At 42.6% G+C, this 20155-nt stretch overlaps 2 protein-coding genes across 7 annotated transcripts in view; both read right to left on the bottom strand.

Moving 5' to 3' along the window:
* Positions 1-15830, bottom strand: part of tapt1a (transmembrane anterior posterior transformation 1a) — a 34315-nt gene extending 18485 nt beyond the window's left edge. The window contains exons 1-9 of one of the 3 annotated variants that reach the window (XM_052059596.1): positions 15596-15830; positions 12595-12725; positions 11485-11603; positions 5489-5521; positions 4375-4537; positions 3547-3682; positions 3180-3277; positions 2985-3054; positions 1710-1790 (exon numbers count right to left, since the gene is read on the bottom strand). In XM_052059596.1, the coding sequence (XP_051915556.1) occupies positions 1710-1790; positions 2985-3054; positions 3180-3277; positions 3547-3682; positions 4375-4537; positions 5489-5521; positions 11485-11603; positions 12595-12725; positions 15596-15797 (1033 nt within the window). In that variant the 5' untranslated portion in view covers positions 15798-15830. The remainder of the gene's footprint in view (positions 1-1709; positions 1791-2984; positions 3055-3179; positions 3278-3546; positions 3683-4374; positions 4538-5488; positions 5522-11484; positions 11604-12594; positions 12726-15595) is intronic. The other 2 variants (XM_052059587.1, XM_052059579.1) reach the window with 2 other exon arrangements.
* A 3735-nt stretch (positions 15831-19565) lies between these two features.
* Positions 19566-20155, bottom strand: part of ldb2a (LIM domain binding 2a) — a 98914-nt gene continuing 98324 nt past the window's right edge. For all 4 annotated transcript variants that reach the window (XM_052059910.1, XM_052059902.1, XM_052059887.1 and 1 more), the window contains exon 9: positions 19566-19866. In XM_052059910.1, coding sequence (XP_051915870.1) covers positions 19633-19866 — 234 coding nt within the window. In that variant the 3' untranslated portion in view covers positions 19566-19632. The remainder of the gene's footprint in view (positions 19867-20155) is intronic.

Here is a 20155-nt window from a genome sequence, read left to right as displayed (position 1 = left end):
GACGGGGACCCGGTGTACACGGTCCGTGCCATCCTGGACTCTCGGCGCAGGGGCAAGGGCTTCCAGTACCTGGTCGATTGGGAGGGCTACGGGCCGGAGGAGCGGCAATGGGTGCCTCGCTCCTGGATCCTTGACCCGTCCCTTCTGCGCGACTTCCACACTGCTCATCCGTCCAAACCGGGTAGTCCGCCGGGAGGCGTCCATTGAGGGGGGGGTACTGTCACGTCGCGTGCTCGCCAGCAGGTGGCGGGTTCTCCCACCGCCTGTTCGGCACACCTGCCCGTTATTTCGGGCTGATTACGTGCCTTTATTAGGCGACTCCGGCAGTCATCTCACTGCCGGAGAATTCCTTACCGTGCCATTGCTCTCGATTTGCTATTCTCGTCGTTCGACTATTTCTCGCTGCCCTATTGCCTTACGGCCTCAATCATTCGCGTACTTCTTATAGTGATCAGATTGTTATCTCGGTTGTTCCTCGCCCTTTATCGTTTCGCGAGCGTTTTCAGTTGTCTTCCTTATTTTTTCCTGGTCCTTATTTGACCAGCGTTTTCTGTTACCGTTTTCCCTGTTCGGGCTCCTTTTGTTCTTTATTAAAAACCCCTTTGTTCTCACAAGATCTTTTCGTTGTCTGCTTCTCCGGGGATCCACCTCTTTTTTTCTGTTGTGCACGAGGCGATTCCTCATCGCCTCGGGCTCAACGTGACAGGTAGAGACAAGTGCATGCTTTTCATTTTTAAAGCATTGGTACTGTACTGAAAACTAAGGTAACTAGAGAGTACTCAAGATATGAAATACATTTTCAAATGAAAACAAAAAAAAGATGATTTGGAAAAGCAGTTTGGAAAATGGATGGTTGGATGGATTTTTTTCATTCATTTCAAACATTTTTTTATTCAACAGCGCAGCAAATGAACAATATAAAAGAACAGAGTGTGAACGACTAAAAACTGGCCTCTCAAGAATAATGAACATGCCTTGAATGTAAACAGACATTTTTATGTAAAGATCGTACCCATGGCGTTGACATCACAGCTACTTGCAAATGAGCATGATTAAAAGATGACAGTACAAATTGACGCTTTAGTCCGTTAGCTGCACGGCTATTTAATAGAGGCCATAGTGCTTATGCTATGATGGTGGCAAGCTATTTTTTCCATGCTTTCCACATCTTCAAAATTTGTAGGACATCACATCCTGGTTCAATTTTGATTCTAAGGGGTGGATGAGCTTTCATTCATGCATCAAAGAGTGGAAAAAAAAGATTTCAGAATTCGCATCTTGATTTAGATGCTCATGATTTCCTCATCAAACCATGTGCCGCCCATCAACCAAATTGAGTTTCTGTATATTTTCCAACAGACCATTACTGTAAACCCAAAGCACACACTGTACAAGGGATAGGAATAGTAAAAGCCATAAAAAGGTTTATTGTGTAATGAAATTGCTCTTCCTATTTGTGTGTATACTAATGTTGTCAGACTTCGTTTGCTAGAACGTATACATTTGTCCACTGTAAGACCCAATTAATTCAATGTTGATTTTTACTGTCATAAATCTCGCTACAAATCTGTCTGCCAAGTTCTGATATTTTCCGATCACAAGCAAATCTCCACTTCCTCTTTGAAAATTCTCATGAGGAAACCTTGGGGAATATACTGATCCAACTAACTACATGACATATTTATGAACACAGTTTTCGAAATAATTACCCAGATTCCACGAGAACTGCTCCATATTCCTCAGACACACGATGAGCATGAGAACGTAGCTGGTGAAGCGCTCTTTAATATCTGGCGGGAGAAGACGAAATAATGTGAAACCATAACGACAAGTGCTGCAGAACACTAACGACCTGTCACATCACGCTTGTCAAGAAAACGGCTGCCACTGTCATAACCAAGACATAGATAGCTTCCAGGACATTTCATGCACGGCTGTCGTCATACTTAAAGCTCTAAGCACATAATGGGTTCAAAAAGGCTCCAATAGTAGAAAGCCCCACTGGCCTTTTTGTGAAACTAGCAAGTAGAGTAGATCCTGAGAACATGAACATGGATGCACACAACATTGTGGAGTCTACTGTTGTAATGTTAATCACTGTTAGTATTAAGACTTTTCACCTCCGTATTAGGCACTCACGGTCGAGAAATAAGGCTTAACATCACTTCAAGATGCAATTGCTACATACAGACAGTTTCTTCAACTGAGTGACTGTTTATGTCGTTTTGGTTTGCAAAGGTACACCAAAGAAAACTACAAAAGCAAGAAAAAAAGTAATTCAATTAAGAGTGTGTATTATTTTATTTCAGCAAAGTTACTTGGCAATAGAACAAGAAATTTTGATTTGGTAAGATTTCTGAAAACAAGCTACTAAAGTGGAGCTGTGGTACTATAAGGAAAATATTTGTAAAGTTATTTTCTCAGTATGTAAGAAAAATGTCCATCACCTGTTACTTATTTTAAGTTAACCCTGGAGAACCCATGGAGTCAAATTTGGCCCCTATAAATTCTGCTACTCAAACACTACCCTTAAATCCCAAAGGGTGAAATTTGGCCCTCATCCTAAATTAGGATTAAAGCATTAAATATTTGGAAAAACATATATTTTGGTGTTCAGTGAACATATAGCATCATTTAATGTAAAATTCATCATTTTCCAAAGAAGAAAAGGGTTCTTGGAATCTCCAGGGTACCTGCTCGCTAATTAAAATGTCAGCAAGAAGTTAAGCTATCAAGATGTTTAAGTTAAAAATGCTTCATCACAAGTGAAGGCTCCTCCAAAAACTGCTTGCTCCTTTAGAAAAAAAGACTAGCAAACCAGCACATTTTGCCTTGATTTGAGACATATTTAGCTTTGTTTAATTTTGAGTTTTTCTAGCGCAAGCTAGTTTCACACAAGGATAAACAATATAGAGGAAGTTATTTTGGAATTAATTGCAACTTTGATTGGTTCACTCCTGATAAGATGCTGAAACATATCTTACCGCTGTTGGACATTTGGAACAAGTTGTTCTTCTCGAATTTCTTGAAAACGCTGCCTTTGATCTCCACAAACTGTGAAATGAAAAGCGGTTACATTCCTTTTGCGCTACTTAAGTGTCATCATACAAAATAACCATGTATATATTAAACTCCTCCAAGAATGTGTGCGTGTGTGTGGGGGGTGGGGGGTAACTCACGTTGCTTGACATCATGATGGTAAGCAGGGACTTGTTATGCGAGTTGAAGGCGACGTTTAACGTGGAGGCTTGGACCATGATGAGGATGGCGTGGAGGACTGGGTATGTGATGCTCAAGAAAACATTTAAGCAATAAAAGCCATGACAAAAACAAATTGCATTCATGAATCAGTGTTGTTTTGTTGTTTAAAAAAAGGACATTTACACATACAAAATTTCTCCCTTGAAAAAAGTTCCTCCACCCAAAAAGTGTGTGAGAATCTAAGATTTAAACCTGATTTAAACTAAGACGCACAAAGGCAACCAACAACCGACAGCTGGTGGTCACACGTTTTGAAACACTCATCCCGCCCCTCTGGAAGGATACAAACATAAAAGACGGCCATGAGGAAGTGAGGGATGACTCCGATGCTGTCCCTCTTGCGCTCTTTGGGCTCCGTGGCGGTCCAGTAAAGAGCGTCCAGGATATCTTGGCCGAAGGAGGAGAAGAGGCGATCTGCCACCTTTCATCAAGGATGATTTTATTTGCCCATGTGGAATAATGGAAATAGATGAGTTTCAATCTCAGGTCAAATGGTCACCACACGTAATACCTAAATAAAATTGTGTATGTGTAAAAAGAAATTGAATACTGAAAAAAACCCCTACCAAAAAACAGTTATGGTAGTCTACTTTAACATTAATCGGTCTTGTGTGTTGTCATTCATGAGCAATCTTTTTCCTTAAGTGTTTCAAAAAATCTAAACGCGTGACTCAACTTAATTTATTGTACTTGACAATTGACAAAATTATAAACTGAGCTCTAATAGGATTTGAAAAGGAATCTAGAATGACGTCATGCACATATATACCCGAGTCCATCACTCTTTAGGACACGCCCCACTTCCACCCAAAAAACATTCTTAAAATTGCATCGTCAAAGAGAGCAGGCCATTTTCAACACCTTATATACCCACGTGAGAGCCAATAGCACCGAAGAATATGAAAAGGCCAAATTTGAAAATTTCAGCCTAAGGCCAGCGACACTGAAATCCTGATGATTTTGTCTCAATTTTACTTACAAATAGCCTGATTCACACTGAAATCTGGCCCTCTTTAACTGAAATCAGATTCCGAGTTCTGTTGTATAAATGGCACAATGAATTGTTCTTTCTACCATGCACCAAAAGAGACTTTAGCATCACTCCAATAGCACCTCCAACATGTTGTAGATGAGGTAGAGCTTGATAACGGACTGCCCTCTGATGAGGTGGTACATCATGGCGTAGTCCACGTAATGCGTCATGGAGAAGCACAGCACCAGGATGAGGCCTTTCAGCATGTCGCACACCTGCGCCGGCTGCAGCAGCCTCGATCCACTGTGAAAGCACACAATCATGTCCGTGACTCAACTAAACGTCCATCACTTCCATTTATTCCACTATTCCATAAAGTCCTGCATGCCAGACATCAAACGACAAACTACTAAACGTGCAAAAAAAAAAGTATATTACTGAATAAGACAAATAACCACATTTAGCAAGCCCAGTGTGAACATTGCTTACATTTCCAGTGCTTAGGATCAAAAATGCAACTTTCCATACTGGCATTTATGGTGCTGTGACAAAAGAAGCCTGAGGATTCATGACAGATATCACAGCTGTGAATAAATCCAGCAAATAAAAGGTGAAGGCGTAAAAACGCCGGCTCTTTTGTTGGTGGCCATCTCTGTGTAAAAAGAGCCGGGACAAGATGCACTCTTTGAATTGACGGATTAGGATTTTAAAAATGAATTACTTTACTGACACATTTATATCACACATTGCAGTATACACAAAAGAGATGTAGAGGATGTCACCCGAGGCAATCAATGCATTTGAGTTTAAGTAGCTTTTGAGCACAGCAACTCCCACCACACATCAGCAGCAATGCCTGACTTACTCCTCCTGTCCTGTCTGTTACTTGTCACATCACTTCCTCATAGGGTGAAGCACTGGCTTCCCATTCTACATACAGATAAAACTAAGGAAGAAGTCAAGCTGATGCCATGCTGTTCTACTTCGATGGCACACAAGTTAAGATTCAAACAACAGCGCCTCTTGCTGGTTGCCAGTCAAGTAGTGCACTCCATTGATCATTGATCAGACAACATGGAGGATGAACATGCACTCCGTAATCTTTCTCTGATGTGGTTGAAAGCAATACAACTAAGGTGCTGTTAAGTGAGCCGCAATGATGAACAGCTGAACATCTACAGGTTGGAGATGAGGATGAAGGTAGGGAGATGGTCGGTTGGGGCTGTGAACATGAATAAGACGGAGGGAGCATACCTGCTTCTTCTGCAGTAGGGGCATGTGCGTGCCCTACAGTAAGAGAAGGGGGAGGACGGGCACAAACATGGAGTAGTTGCTACAAGATTTAGTCGTTATTTCTTTTACAGATAAATGTGTCTATCTATCCATCTTTAGATGCAAAAAAAGTACATTACTGAATACTTTTTATCTATCGATCTATCTTTATCTTCGATCGATCGATTTTGGAGGATAGATAGATAGATAGATAGATAGATAGATAGATAGATAGATAGATAGATAGATAGATAGATAGATAGATAGATAGATAGATAGATAGATAGATAGATAGATAGATAGATAGATAGACAGATAGACAGATAGACAGATAGACAGATAGACAGACAGACAGACAGACAGACAGACAGACAGACAGACAGACAGACAGACAGACAGACAGACAGACAGACAGACAGACAGATAGACAGATAGACAGATAGATAGATAGATAGATAGGTGTGTGTGTATATTACATTTAAGAATACCAAAAAATATGTTTTCCAAAAAGTTATTCAATTTACAGTGTCCAGAGGCTTGCAAATTATACAGAGGAAGTCTTTTTTAGCGATCAACAAAAAATATGTTTTAAATCCTTTTTATTTGTACAAAAACACTTCCTGGAAATACAGTAGAAAAAGTATTTGCCCCCGTCCTGAATTCTGTTTTCTTTTGCATATCTATCACACACAAAGATTTCAAATCCTCAAACCAATGTTAATATCATTCAGAGACAACTAAGGAAATACAAAATGCAGTTTTCAAATGACAATTCAATTTCTAAATGCACAAGAAAAATCAGAGCCTTTTTGACCCACAAGGAAATGTAATTCCCCCCCTGAGCCTAAAAGCAGGTTGTGTCACACTTGGCAGCAGTAAATGAAAGCAAACGTTTGTGATAATTGGTGATGAGTCTTTCACATCACTCTGGAGGAATTTTGTACCACTCTTGCCATATTGGAGGGTTTTCCAGCATTAACTGCCTGTTTAAAGTCACAATGTAGCATCGCAATTGGATTTAAATCCGGATTTTGACGTGGCCACTGTCAAACCTTATATATATATATATATATATATTAGAGCTGTCAGTTTAGCGCATTTTTATTGGCATTAATTTATTTATTTTTTTTAAATTTTAACAGGATTTAATTTTTTCTCGCGAGATTAACGCGACACACATCACAGCGGATGTTACGTTGCTCTATAAAGAAACCAGACAAAACAACAAGCACGCTGCACAGGTCCACGCAAATGTCTGTTTTGCCAGCCACGCGAGACACTGAAAACGTATACTTAAAGAGTTTATGAATGGAAAGTTTACTTTTAAAAAGTTGCCAGATTGTTCCACTGACAAGACCAAAGTTACCTGTATGTTTTGCAGTCGTAAACTGAGCGATCATCATAGCACGTCTAGTCTGAAATACCACTTAATGGCCAAGCACACAGCTGACGTGAGTACTCCGCCCCCTCGTCTCAGACAGACAGCTGTGGATCGTTTCAAAGCGAAGAAAATGGATAACACGACGAAGAACCAATTTGCTGAAGCCAGAGCTAAATGTATGGCTACTGCATGCAAACCTGTCAACATTGTCCACAGCCAGACTCGAGCTGAAATCATTTGCATTGCATCTAACGACTCCACTGTGAATTGCCAGCGAGAGCCTACATAACAAGCTGTATACAGAGATTCTACGTAGCGGAGAAGGCTAAGGTACACCAAGCGGGAGAAGACACTGTTTCTGGAGAGAAATAAGAGATGAGGTTGATGAGCCTCTGGTGAATAAAGAGCAGGTAGCCCGTCGAATACGATGTATGCCACTGACGCAATTGTTACTTGTTTGGAACTATTTTGTGTGGAAGGTTACAGTGTTCTGTGGCCATATAAATAAAGCAGGTGGAGCTTCTCTGTGTTCGTCTGATAGTGACGGTGCGCTCAGGCACGTCGAGAGTTCAGCGGTGCAGACATAGCGACCATACTGAAAATAAAACATCTCCCGTGTTGTCATCTAACCAAGTGTTGTCATCCGAAATGATGTCTACACAAAACCGTAGAGAGACTTGCGCGCAAGAAGGACCAACAGAATCAACATAGCCTGACTGCTGTGTTCAAAGCATCCATCCATCCATCCATTTTCCGAACCGCTTAATCCTCACCAGGGTCGCGGGGGTGCTGGAGCCTATCCCAGCACCTTCAGGCAGTAGGCGAGGGACACCCTGAATCAGTTGCCAGCCAATCGCAGGGCACACAGAGACGAACAACCATCCACACTCACATTCACACCTATGGACAATTTAGAGCGTCCAATCAGCCTGCCATGCATGTTTTTGGAATGTGGGAGGAAACCGGAGCACTCGGAGAAAACCTACGCAGGCCCGGGGAGAACATGCAAACTCCACAAAGGGAGTCCAGAGCTGGAATCGAACCCGGTACCTCTGCACTGTGAAGCCGACATGCTAACCACTGGACTACCGGGCCGCCTACCTTAGATGTGCACTTTATAATGTTAGATTGCTCTGTTTTGAATCCATAAAAAGAGCTGTTAAAGCAGCTGTTGTGTGACAAAAAAAAAAAATCACTGTTGTTGATGGACAGTAATTTTGTGTGAGAGATTATGTGTGAGTAACTGGTCCAAGTGAAAAATGTTCATGTAAAATTGAAACTCAAAATTGTTATTTCAGTAAATATTTGCATTTTGCACATAGAAAACTGATTCATGATTCTATGTTGATGAGAGCATTAAAATGGGGAAAAATAGGACAAAAAACTATAAAAGGACATTCAGAAACGATAAAAAATGCATGAGCAATCACAATTAATTTTTTTGTGAATTTGAGTGAATTATGACAGTTGCATTTTTAATTAGATTAAATATTTTAATTGTTTGACAGCTCTAATACGTGCTGTATATATTTTTGAGCCATTCAAAGGTAGACTTGCTGGTGTGTTTCCGATCGTTGCTGCATGATTCAAGAGAGTAAGTTTGAGGGCACGAACTGATGGCTGGACATTCTCCTTCAGGATATTCTGGTCCACAGCAAAATTCATTGTCCAATTAATCACAGTAAGTTGTCCTGGTCCTGAGGTAGCAAAGCAGCCCCAGATCATCACAGTGCCACCACTGTTGGCATCAAGTTTTGTTAATCAAATCCTGTGCCATTTGCAAAGACAGATGTAACGGGCCTCGCACCAATCAAAAGTTACATTTTTGACTCGTCAGTCCATAGAATGTTTCTCTAAAAGTCGTGAAATGCGTCGATTGGATACCATGGATGCCTTTTTTGGCCAGTGTCTTTCTCATGGTAGAGTCATGAACACCTGCAAGCATTTAGATGTTGTTCTCGGCTCATTTGTGACCGCCTGGATGTGTTGTCGTCGCAGGCTTGGAGTACCGTATTTTCACGACTATTCGACGCACCGTACCAATGGCCGCAGTCTCATTAATGGGTGACATTTCTGTATTTTACACATATACAGGACGCACCGCACGAATAGGCGCAGTTTTAAAGTGGTAAAACATACGCTTAAACATACGGCATGCATGCATGCTAACACGTTTGCTAACACGTTAGCTTGAAGCACACACTGAAGCTCGAAGCTAAAACACGTTTTTAAAAAGGCAACGAAAGCAGAACTGAGTTCGGGTGTATTTTATTTACAAGGTACTCACGTTTTTTGCTCAAGCATCACTCAGAAAGCCATCAAAGTCGTCATCTTCTGTGTCCGAATTAAACAATTGTGCAAGTATCGGTAATCCATCCAAACCGCCGGGTTCCCCCTCGTTGTCAGAGTCACTCTCGTCGTCATGTGGCTCCACGGAAATGATGCCGGCTTTGCCAAAAGCTCGAACAACTGTACTAGGAGCAACGTTCGTCCAAGCAGCTACAATCCATTCACAGATCTTGGCGTAACTAGCCCGGCGCTGCCTCCCACTCTTCGTGAAGCTGTGTTCGCCATCGATCATCCATTTTTCCCATGCCGCTCGCAACTTCACCTTGAACGCCCGGTTGATGCCGATGTCCAGCGGTTGGAGTTCTTTCGTCAAGCCTCCGGGAATGACGGCAAGCTCGGAGTTCATTTGCTTGACTTTGTCTTTCACCGCTGGTGTGAGATGGGCACGCATGGAGTCGTGCGGAAAACGGCCAGCTTTTCTTTGTAGTCCGCTGGAAGTTGCTGAGCCACGGTCGTCTTCACTCTCATAGATAGATGGCGCCGTTTCATAAAGCGAAAGCACCAAGACGGACCTCCTTGAAAATGTTCAATTTTCAATTCTTCGGCTAACGTTTTCGCCCTTAGTCGAATGGTGACCGTGGAGACGCTTCTGCCGGCTGCTCTTTGATCAAGAATCCACCGCTCCAGTTGGTCTTCCAACTCTGGCCACCTCGCCTTATTTCCACGGAAACTGCGCTTGGTCTTTTTGACTTGGCGAAGCTCGTTCTCCTGCTTACTCCATTTGCGAACCATGGATTCGTTGATATTAAATTCTCTGGCGGCTGCTCGATTCCCGTGTTTCACTGCATAACCGATGGCTTGGAGCTTGAATTGCGCTTCGTAGGCGTGTCTCTTTGTGGAACTCATTTTCGGGGGTTCTTGAAAACCAAAACCGAAGTTGTTTTGCAATAATGCACACACTCACATTTTATACATGTGCTGGTACCTGCTAGAGGCGTGCCTTACACGCCCACCCTTCACTCATTGCCGGACCCACCCCCTGCGTGTCTGTCCTCCCTCACGTCCACCTCTCTTCATATATGTAAATTATGGAGAGAGAGAGATATGTAAATATAAGTGTGCGGACGCACTTCACTGATTGGCCGACCGATTCCCCGCACTTCACTGATTGGCCGACCTCACTTCCGCCTTTTCTCTATATAAACAGCATGTCGGGTCTCAGCCAGATTTTGGAACTCGGCTCATAGAAAAGACGCATCGCATTATAAGGCGTCCTGTCCATTTTGGAGAAAATTTTAGACTTTTAATAGCGCCTTATAGTCGTGAAAATACGGTAATTTTAGTTGGTTGTCCATTCCTGGGGAAGGTGTGCCACTGTTCCCAGTTTTCTACATTTGAGGACAATGGCTGACAGTGGTTCGCTGGAGTCCCAAAGCCTTGGAAGTGGCTTTGTAACTTTTTCGAGACAGATGGTTTTCAATCACATTTTTTCTCATTTCTCCTTGAACTTCTTTGGACCGAGGCATTATGCATTGACTCTTGAAAGCTTGTAGCCCACTTCGCATTCGGAGACAGATTCTATTTAAATGATTTCTTGATTCAACAAGTACGGTGGTAATCAGGTTTGGGTGTGGCTTGCGAAGTTGAACTCACCTTTCCCAAATTTGTGCTCAGTCACAGTGACTTTGTGATTTCACAAGGGTTGGGGTGGGGGGCAATAACCTTTTCACAGAGGGTCACAAAGATTTTGATTTTTTTGTGTGTGTGCCTTAAAAAATTGAATTGTCATTCGAAAAAAAAAGGGATTACCTTGAGTCGTTTCTGAGTGATATTAAAATTGGTTTTATGATTTGAAACCTTTGTCTGTGATAGGTATAAAACAGAAATCAGAAGGGGGGATACTTTTTCATGGCATTGTATATACACATCCATCCAATCATTTTCTGAGCCACCTATGCTTACCTTATGCTGAACACAAGTCCAGCGAGTGTACAATACGCCATCAGTGACTAATTTTTATTTTACTATTCTAAAATTGTAATTTGTAAGAAGACATAAAATGTTGATAATTGATTGCTTGTCTTTTAATTTTCAGTTTAAAAATGTTTTAGTGGATGATTATTATTGTTGTATTTTGTTGTGTATTTCTAGGAAGCGAATCATTGTTTGCACAAATGCACTTCCTAGAAACAGATGACGAGGACCAACCATTTCAGCACTGTTTTAAATTTCCCATGAAGACAGAGAGACTAAGCACAATATGAAACTGTTGCTCTGTATACATGTGTGGATGTGTGGTGTTTCTAACCTTAAGCCACAGCAGGGCAGAGTGAGGAGGCGGAGCACAGCCAGCAGCACCCTGAGGGGCAGCAGCGTGAACACGTACAGAAAGGCGTCCACGCACAGGAAGAAACCAAAGATCATCAACTGCAGTATGAACACAACAATCAAAAATTAGTGACAACCTAGGTAGATCTAAAGCAACAATCTAAACAACATACTTCGACTGAGCCCCAGCTGAAAAATACATTTCTCATGATTTTGGTGCTGTGAGGCAACATGGCATTAGCTTTTTAAAGTAAAACAAAGTCGCAATGTTTCAACCTTGGGAGTTGTGAGCCACATAAAGATGGACACCAATGATGGAGTCTGTGTGAGTTTCATCGAGCAAATAGGAGATATGTTTATGGAAAGAAACACTCGGAAGAGAAATAAATTAATGTGTGGGTCAAGCTGTTTGACACAGTGAATGAACAGAGTTCTACTATGTTTACACACATTCCTCTCCGGCCTCATCGTAGTCCAGCAGGGAATGGTGCGGAAGTCTGAGCTACTCTCCAGACTGCCATCTGGTGCCTCAGGACAGAAACGGCAAACTATTTTAACACGCCTTGTATTGACCAGCTGCGTCCTCTTATCTCATTTGCCGCAGGAGGCATCATGGCGTTGAGCTCACAAAAACAACAAGAATTCAGCTTGCAGCCAAGAATACGACGTTGTGTGCTTACATCAAGCCACCATCAATTCATTTTGGTTTCCTTGGTATGGAAGTCCAATATCAGTTGGTGACAGTATTGCACATTAAGCGTGCTTTCTAACTTCCAAAGACACCACAGAAAAAGGAAGGAAGGACAATACATTAAGTACCGTCATGTTTTGTGCCTGCATTTTCTGTGTTTGCAGGTTATGCAGAGAGCAAAGGTTATTACTGTGTGGTGTTATAAAATTCAAAACAGCCTGAGTGCAACTTTGTGAGTGGAAGGTTTAAAAAAAACAAAAACACATTTTGGTTGTTTTTCCTTTTTTTTCGGGACAAGCTGGAATGGATTAATTGCAATTCCATTCATTTTAACAGGCAGAGATGATTTCCATTTTTTGGGGGCTGGCGGGGGTGTGTGTGTAGGCACAGAGGGGTTACCTTTTCCAACTCTTTGGGGATGCGCATGCACGTGTACACCCTCTCCCGACGCTCGGTGTACTTGGCCTCGTTGTGCTCCAGGAAGTAGCCTCGGGTCAGTTCCGTGCAGATGAAGTGGGTCAGTGATGAATCTGGAATGAACACAGCTCTCACTGTCATGTCGACAGAAGGTTTCACGATGCCAATTGAGAGTGTTATCATTCTCATTATCTTTACAAACATGCAGAACTATGAAACAGTTGAATCCGGCTTGTATGAAGTAGGGCCCAAGAGACAATGGATTTGATTTTTTTTAAGGCTGATGCTTATGCAGATATTTGGATGATTTAAATTCTGAAGAACGGTTATTTAGACGATTCCTTAAATATATACCCTATGTGTGTGTGTGTGTATGTATGTATGTGTATATATATATATATACACACTGTATATACAATGAAAAACAACTTTTCTGGTCCTTTAGTTTACAAGTTTACAAGAGTAAAATATGAATTATAAACAGCACATTTGACCATTTCTCACTACCCTACCCTTTTGTTGTTGTTTTTTAAAATATAATTATACAACAGGGAGGAAAAAATGACCCAAAAAATTTTGCCATTTTGTACTACCCGCTACTACACGTCAGTAGTACAGATTGACAATTTGTTGTAAATAAATCATTACTACTATAAGTAAAAACCACGGAAGTGAGTGAATAATTTCACATTAGAGGTTGACACTCATTGCTGCTTTTAGTCGCCACCTGATTTTGCCCCCTTGGGAGGATTTGGCATAAATGTCAATTTAACCTTAACTCAAAGCAAATATCCTTGATCAATGAAAACAGACCATTCATTGGTGATTAACCACGAACCCCTTTGGGATTCAATGGGGTATGTTAGCTCTATTCATCCATCCATCCATCCATCCATCATCTACCGCTTATCCGGGGCCGGGTCGCGGGGGCAACAGCTTTAGCAGGAAAGCCCAGACTTCCCTCTCCCTAGCTACTTCTTCCAGATCTCCCCGGGGGATCCCGAGTCGTTCCCAGGCAAGCTGGGTGACATAGTCTCTCCAGCGTGTCCTGGGTCTTCCTCGGGGTCTCCTCCCGGTGGGACATGACCGGAACACCTCACCGGGGAGGCGCTCAGGAGGCATCCGAATCAGATGCCCAAGCCACCTCATCTGGCTCCTCTCGATGTGGAGGAGAAGCGGCTCGACTCTGAGACCCTCCCGGATGGCCGAGCTTCTCACCTTATCTCTAAGGGAGAGCCCGGACACCCTGCGGAGAAAACTCATTTCGGCCGCTTGTATCCGGGATCTCGTTCTTTCGGTCACGACCCATAGCTCGTGACCATAGATGAGGGTTGGGACGTAGATCGACCGGTAAATTGAGAGCTTCGCCTTTTGGCTCAGCTCCTTCTTCACCACGACAGACCGATACAACGTCCGCATCACAGCAGACGCTGCACCGATCCGCCTGTCGATCTCCCGCTCCCTCATGCCCCCACTCGTGAACAAGACCCCAAGATACTTGAACTCCTCCACTTGGGGCAAGATCTCCTCCCCAACTCGGAGGGGGCACTCCACCCTTTTCCGACTGAGGACCATGGTTTCAGATTTGGAGGTGCTGATTTTCATCCCAACCGCTTCACACTCGGCTGCGAAACGCTCCAGTGAGAGTTGGAGAGCCCCGTTTGAAGGAGCCAACAGCACCACATCATCTGCAAAAAGCAGGGATGTAATACTGAGGCCCCCAAAACGGACCCCCTCAACGCTTCGGCTGCGCCTGGAAATTCTGTTCATAAAGGCTATGAACAGAATCGGCGACAAAGGGCAGCCTTGGCGGAGTCCCACCCCCACTGGAAACGATTCCGACTTACTGCCGGCAATGCGAACCAAACTCTGACATCGGTGGTATAGTGACCGAACAGCCCGTATCAGGGGGTTCGGTACCCCATACCCACGAAGCACCCCCCACAGAACTCCCCGAGGGACACGGTCAAACGCCTTCTCCAAGTCCACAAAACACATGTAGACTGGTTGGGCGAATTCCCACATACCCTCAAGGACCCTGCTAAGGGTGTAGAGCTGGTCCACTGTTCCACGGCCGGGACGAAAACCACACTGCTCCTCCTCAATCTGAGGCTCGACTTCCTGACGGACCCTCCTCTCCAGCACCCCTGAATAGACCTTACCAGGGAGGCTGAGGAGTGTGATCCCTCTGTAGTTGGAACACACCCTCCGGTCCCCCTTTTTAAAAAGAGGGACTACCACCCCGGTCTGCCAATCCAGAGGCACTCTCCCTGTTGTCCACGCGATGTTGCAGAGGCGTGTCATGTTAGCTCTATTGAATGAGTTAAACTATCGTGGTAATGAATGTTTTTGAATCAACTTACCTGTTGAAATATCAAGTATGCCCACCGTTAGGTCTCCTTTCAAAGCAATTGAGCTTGTGATGCAAAATTTTCTTTTAGACTGACACTTCACATATTTACACTATGGTGACGGGAAGAAAAATAAAACTATCAAGTGAAGTTAAGCTTTATTGTCAAATATGCTCCATGTACAACATACAGCACAGTTATAATTACTTTCCTCTCTCAACCACAGTGCAAACATGCAGTGCATTGAAACACACTCAGCTAAAAATAAGGTCATAATTCAAGCCATCTACCCTGTTTTCTCAATTGCCCTGGTTTGGAAAGAAAGGTTGTTTGTTGTGGAAGAGGACGCCCCGGTTTTTGTCACTTGGAAATTCGTGTTACGCCGTGACGGGATTAAATTTGGTTTCACGGCGCGTACACGAACTACCATAACGATTTCTTTTTCCTCAACATTTAGGTTTATCAAATTAGCATTTAGGTCTAAACGTCCCAATTCGACAGCCCCTAAGCCCTTAAAGCTTTTAGCACTTAAATTGTTAAATATTTAAGGAGCATGGATAAATGTGAGGTGCCTCAGCATTAGTGTTGTTGTTACAGTGGTTAAAACAATAATGGGGGTGTGCGACGTTTACCTGCCGAGTGGTCCCTTGGCTCGCGCCTGATTTCAGCGCTAATGTCGTAAAAGCTCAAGGTCTCGGGCAGTGTCGAAGAAATAACGACTTTTCCAGACTTGCTCCCATCTTGCCACGGTCGCGTATGTTGCTTAATTTTGCGTTCAGTGTCCGCTTCTTTCTCTTTGTCGTCTGACAACTCGGTCCCAGACGCATCGGCCATCTTTACTGTGGGACCAGACTTTTCGGTGTCGCACCGTTTGACGTCATAAAACTAACGTCGACCTAGGTAAACACATCAGGACGCGACGCTATTCTTTAACGCTCGTTGGTTGTTTGTTTTCTTCTTTAGGTGTAAATATGTGTTTTGCTGATCAGTAGTTTTTGATTTTATTGTCTTTTTTACAGCCCTCAAGCCATATGTTGTACATTATCATTATGTAAATCAGTCGATTAAATAAAGTTGTTTAACCCGTTACCATTTTACGACTAGGACTTTGCTTATATTCCTTACATTTAAACATTCAACATGTGATATCTTATTGATCAATATGTTTTATATCTTTATTTTTTCCCAACATTTTTTTATTGCAACGCACACGTGTTTTACTTTGTCTGATACCTTTTGTGAAAAAAAATGTCACGACGACTTTACTTGAAGCGACATGTCAGTTTATATTGTGAAGTACTGTATATGAAAATTTGCAAAATATGGTATGAGATTATACAGTATTGTTTTTTATTTTTGTGATGTTAATATTTCTAATCAACCTTTTTGGGGAAATGACAAACTTTTAATATTTTTTAGCATTTTGTTCTCTTAGGCTTCAACAGTATTTTAATTTTTTTCCATTTAAATTAATAATTCAAAGAGAATCCACAACGTTCTGTTCACGAATTATTAAAACTATACTTTACACACTTAGTTTTGTTGTTATTGTGTACTCGTTGATTTTGTTAAAAAACAAGTTTGTGCGTTTTCATTACATTAAACAAGCAAAATAATATTACTGTAATGAGAATGTTAGCGACCCGGTATCCAGTGGTTTGCACGTCGGCTTCACAGTGCAGAGGTACCGGGTTCGATTCCAGCTACGGCCTCCCTGTGTGGAGTTTGCATGTTCTCCCCGGGCCTGCGTGGGTTTTCTCCGGGTGCTCCGGTTTCCTCCCACATTCCAAAAACATGCATGGAAAGCTGATTGAACACTCTAAATTGTCCCGAGGTCTGAGTGGGAGTGCGAATGGTTGTTCGTTTCTGTGTGCCCTGCGATTGGCTGTCAACCGATTCAAGGTGTCCCCTGCCTACTCCCTGAAGTCAGCTGGGATAGGCTCCAGCACCCCCCGCGACCCTGGTGAGGATCAAGCGGCTTGGAAGATGAATGAATGAATGAGAATGTTTTTGCAGTACCCTTCGTGAACTCCTTGGTGTCGCTCAAGATCCACCGAGTCATCTTGCAAGTCAATTCCAGAAGAGTCCAGAGTGTTGTGGTGTTGTGTAGGTTATAGCCATTAAAATATGAAAATACGAGTTCGCCCCCCCCCATCCCTCCTCCCTCCCTTAATGAATCCAATGATGGCAATCTTAAATTCACTTCCATATTGGTTTTTCATTCTGGCATTCACCCCAATCACCAGTTTTAAAAGCTAGAAAATAGCCACATAACATTGTTAAAAGCCATAAACCTATCCTTGAGATGCTGCTAATCAACATAATCTCCAGGAGAATCGTTTACAATTTAGTTGCAAGTTGATTTTCCACCTTATTAAGCACTCTTATTCGCTTAGAAGAACTCACCCTTTTATATTATTTGAAAGCACTGTTTTATTGGGACAAGTTAATGGTAAAGCATACATACCAGACATCAGATATGACACGGAACACCTCTGCTATATATAGTACAAACGGTGTCTAATAATACTAGCCTGAAACATATTCAGAAATGTGTGTGTTTTGCTTCCTTACAAAAAGATTGAACAAATAAATAAGCAGTCGTGTGAAGACATGCGTCTTTTGTCTTCTTGGTAAAAGTTCAACCGAGAAGCCTACATTCACACAGAGAGCCTGCAAAAAAACGACCAAATTTGAGCCGTAACAGCAACGCAATATCTTATTGCCGCTGTTGTCTGCGGTATCCTGCAATCTGTCAAGTATCTGCCTTCATTTGATGTTGTTGAGAAAAAACTATCAGCTTTTCGCAGTCACTGTAAAAGGGGCAACTGGTTCACAAGGTTAGCTTCAGCGCAGCCCCTTTTTACACAAAGACCATGCAAAATTCTATCATCAGATCTTAACCACAAGGAACAAACAGACATTTATCCGCCTTTGGTGTTTAATCAGAACTGAGCGAAGGTGAGATTTTGCCCGTGTTTCCTGTCTCAGATGACAGAGATCAGAGCCGTAACACATCTGCCTTTTCCTTTAACACACAACTCAGCAAATGTGGCATATTGTCGGGTCAGTTGTGAATTCAGAGCCGTAACAGATCTGCCTTTGCCTTTTACACAGAACCTAGCAAAGGTGGCATATTGTCAGGTAAGTTGTGAATTCCTTAATACGCCAATGTTGACCCATCTCTGTTATGGTCGGCCATGATTTTATTTGCATTCATGGAAAATTGCCATTTCATTGTGTCATTCTTACATTTTTGTAGAACAGAGACATAGAAAAAAGGAGGAAAGATTCAGCTTTTGAGCGGCTGCATGAAAGGGTAGCTTCATTGTTGCTTTCTTCACACAGAGATCCCTCAAAAATATCCTAACTGGTTTTGAAATGGGACCTAGCAAAGGTGGGAAGAGTGACATCACATTTCTGACTGTTTTTAACACAACCAGGCGGGAGACATAGGTGTTGGACTTCATAGCTTAATGGAATCCCCTTACACATCTTTGTTTCGGCTCGGATAATACATTTCACAGAAAATAAGGCAGAGAAATCCCAACTTTTGCAGGTAGAGTAAATCAAGTAGTAGAGACTCAAATGAAGAAGCTTGTGAACACAATTAAAGGGACGGCGCAGCATTTCTGCAGGGTGGCTTCATTTTGATCTGCACCTGTGTGGTCACCAAATATACAAGAAATGCAAATGTGTTAAATTGTTGCTTTGGTTGTGCACTAGCTAAAAAAGGATAGTAGGGGCGAGGGGCACCGGGGGCATTTAGAACAACCCTGAACAAATATGGAACCTCCAATAGAAAACAAAACAGCTGCCGTTTCCAAACGGCTTTCTGTGGCTCATGGACAAAATAGACTTCTATTTACACTTACAAACCTTCCCAAACTGATAGAGGACAATCAGATTGTTGTGTGCATGTGTTTTTTTTGAATAAAGCACATATATGAAATTTACCAAAGAAATTGAGGAAACCCTATAAAAGCATGCAGTCTGGGGATATTAAAGCCAAAAAAAAAGTATTTTATAGTTTTTTTTAAATTAACAAAATCACAGAGCGGGAGACCGAATACAACTGCTTTGAATGGAAATGGTGGTAACTAGTGTGTGGGGTCATCCCTTTGCCATATTGTTGGGTGAGCTGGATCCTACACCGACTGAAAGGTGGGATACACTCTGCACTGGTTCTTGGCCAATTACAGACCACATTTAGACAATCATTCACATCTATGGTCAATTTAATGTTCAATGAAACTAACATGCACGTTTTTGGGAGGTGTGAGAAACCCAAGATTCAAGATTTGAATCGAACCCTCAAAACCGGCTGTATTACCCACTTAGCCACTGCACTGCCGAAAACCAAAACAAAGGGACTTTTATTTCTTGCTAATTTGAAACAGAAAAAAGCAAGAGAGTATCGGCAGCAGCCTCAAATAATGTAAGCTGGTTCTTTTTAAAAACAACAAAACAGATTGCTCAAGAGCCACTGTGTGATGTCATGTGACTCTTGTCCACCAATCACAGCGGCGATAGTCCACTGAACGCTTCTCTTTCTCCCAAAACAAGTCCACACCTTGCTATTGTTTTGTACATTTACATGTCTTTTTGTTTTTTTTTTAATCCAGTCGCGGTGGCTATTACTGCTGTCATTTTTCCGCAAGTGCTGCTCCTACTGCGAGGCCTGCGGTGCCGTGTTCTCCGCTTTGCCGTCAGGTCCACCATTGGGTGCCTTGCTGCTCCACGGCCCGTTGTTGGTCATCGCCGGCGAGCTGGTGAAGTCGTCGTCATCGTCCAGGCCGTTGGTGGCGTCGTACTGCGTGTTCTCAAGGCGCGTGATCAGACGCTCATCTTCGTCGCCAAACTCGCCACCCATCAGCGTGGGCTCGCCCACCACCATCACGTCCTGGAAATGACAGAAAGAAGATGGAGTGAGCTTGTTACATCACGTATGCGTCCTACTTTCATCTCTCAGACCAGTGTTTCCCAACCATTGTGCCAATCATCAGAGACGTAAGGTGAAACCACATTTGTTTGTGGTATGCTATTAAAAAAATGTGCTTTTTTTTCTGTGAATTTGTTTGATAAAATTCAGCATGTTACATACTTATGTACTTTCCAAAACCTCGGCAAATTGGTGTAAAGTATGCTGGAGTAATACATCTGGATCAGGAATAGTCAACTGGTGGCCGCGC

This window comes from Hippocampus zosterae, chromosome 1 (assembly GCF_025434085.1).
Source record: "Hippocampus zosterae strain Florida chromosome 1, ASM2543408v3, whole genome shotgun sequence".
Taxonomy (NCBI): domain Eukaryota; kingdom Metazoa; phylum Chordata; class Actinopteri; order Syngnathiformes; family Syngnathidae; genus Hippocampus; species Hippocampus zosterae.
This window is presented reverse-complemented; position numbering and strand designations above follow the sequence as displayed.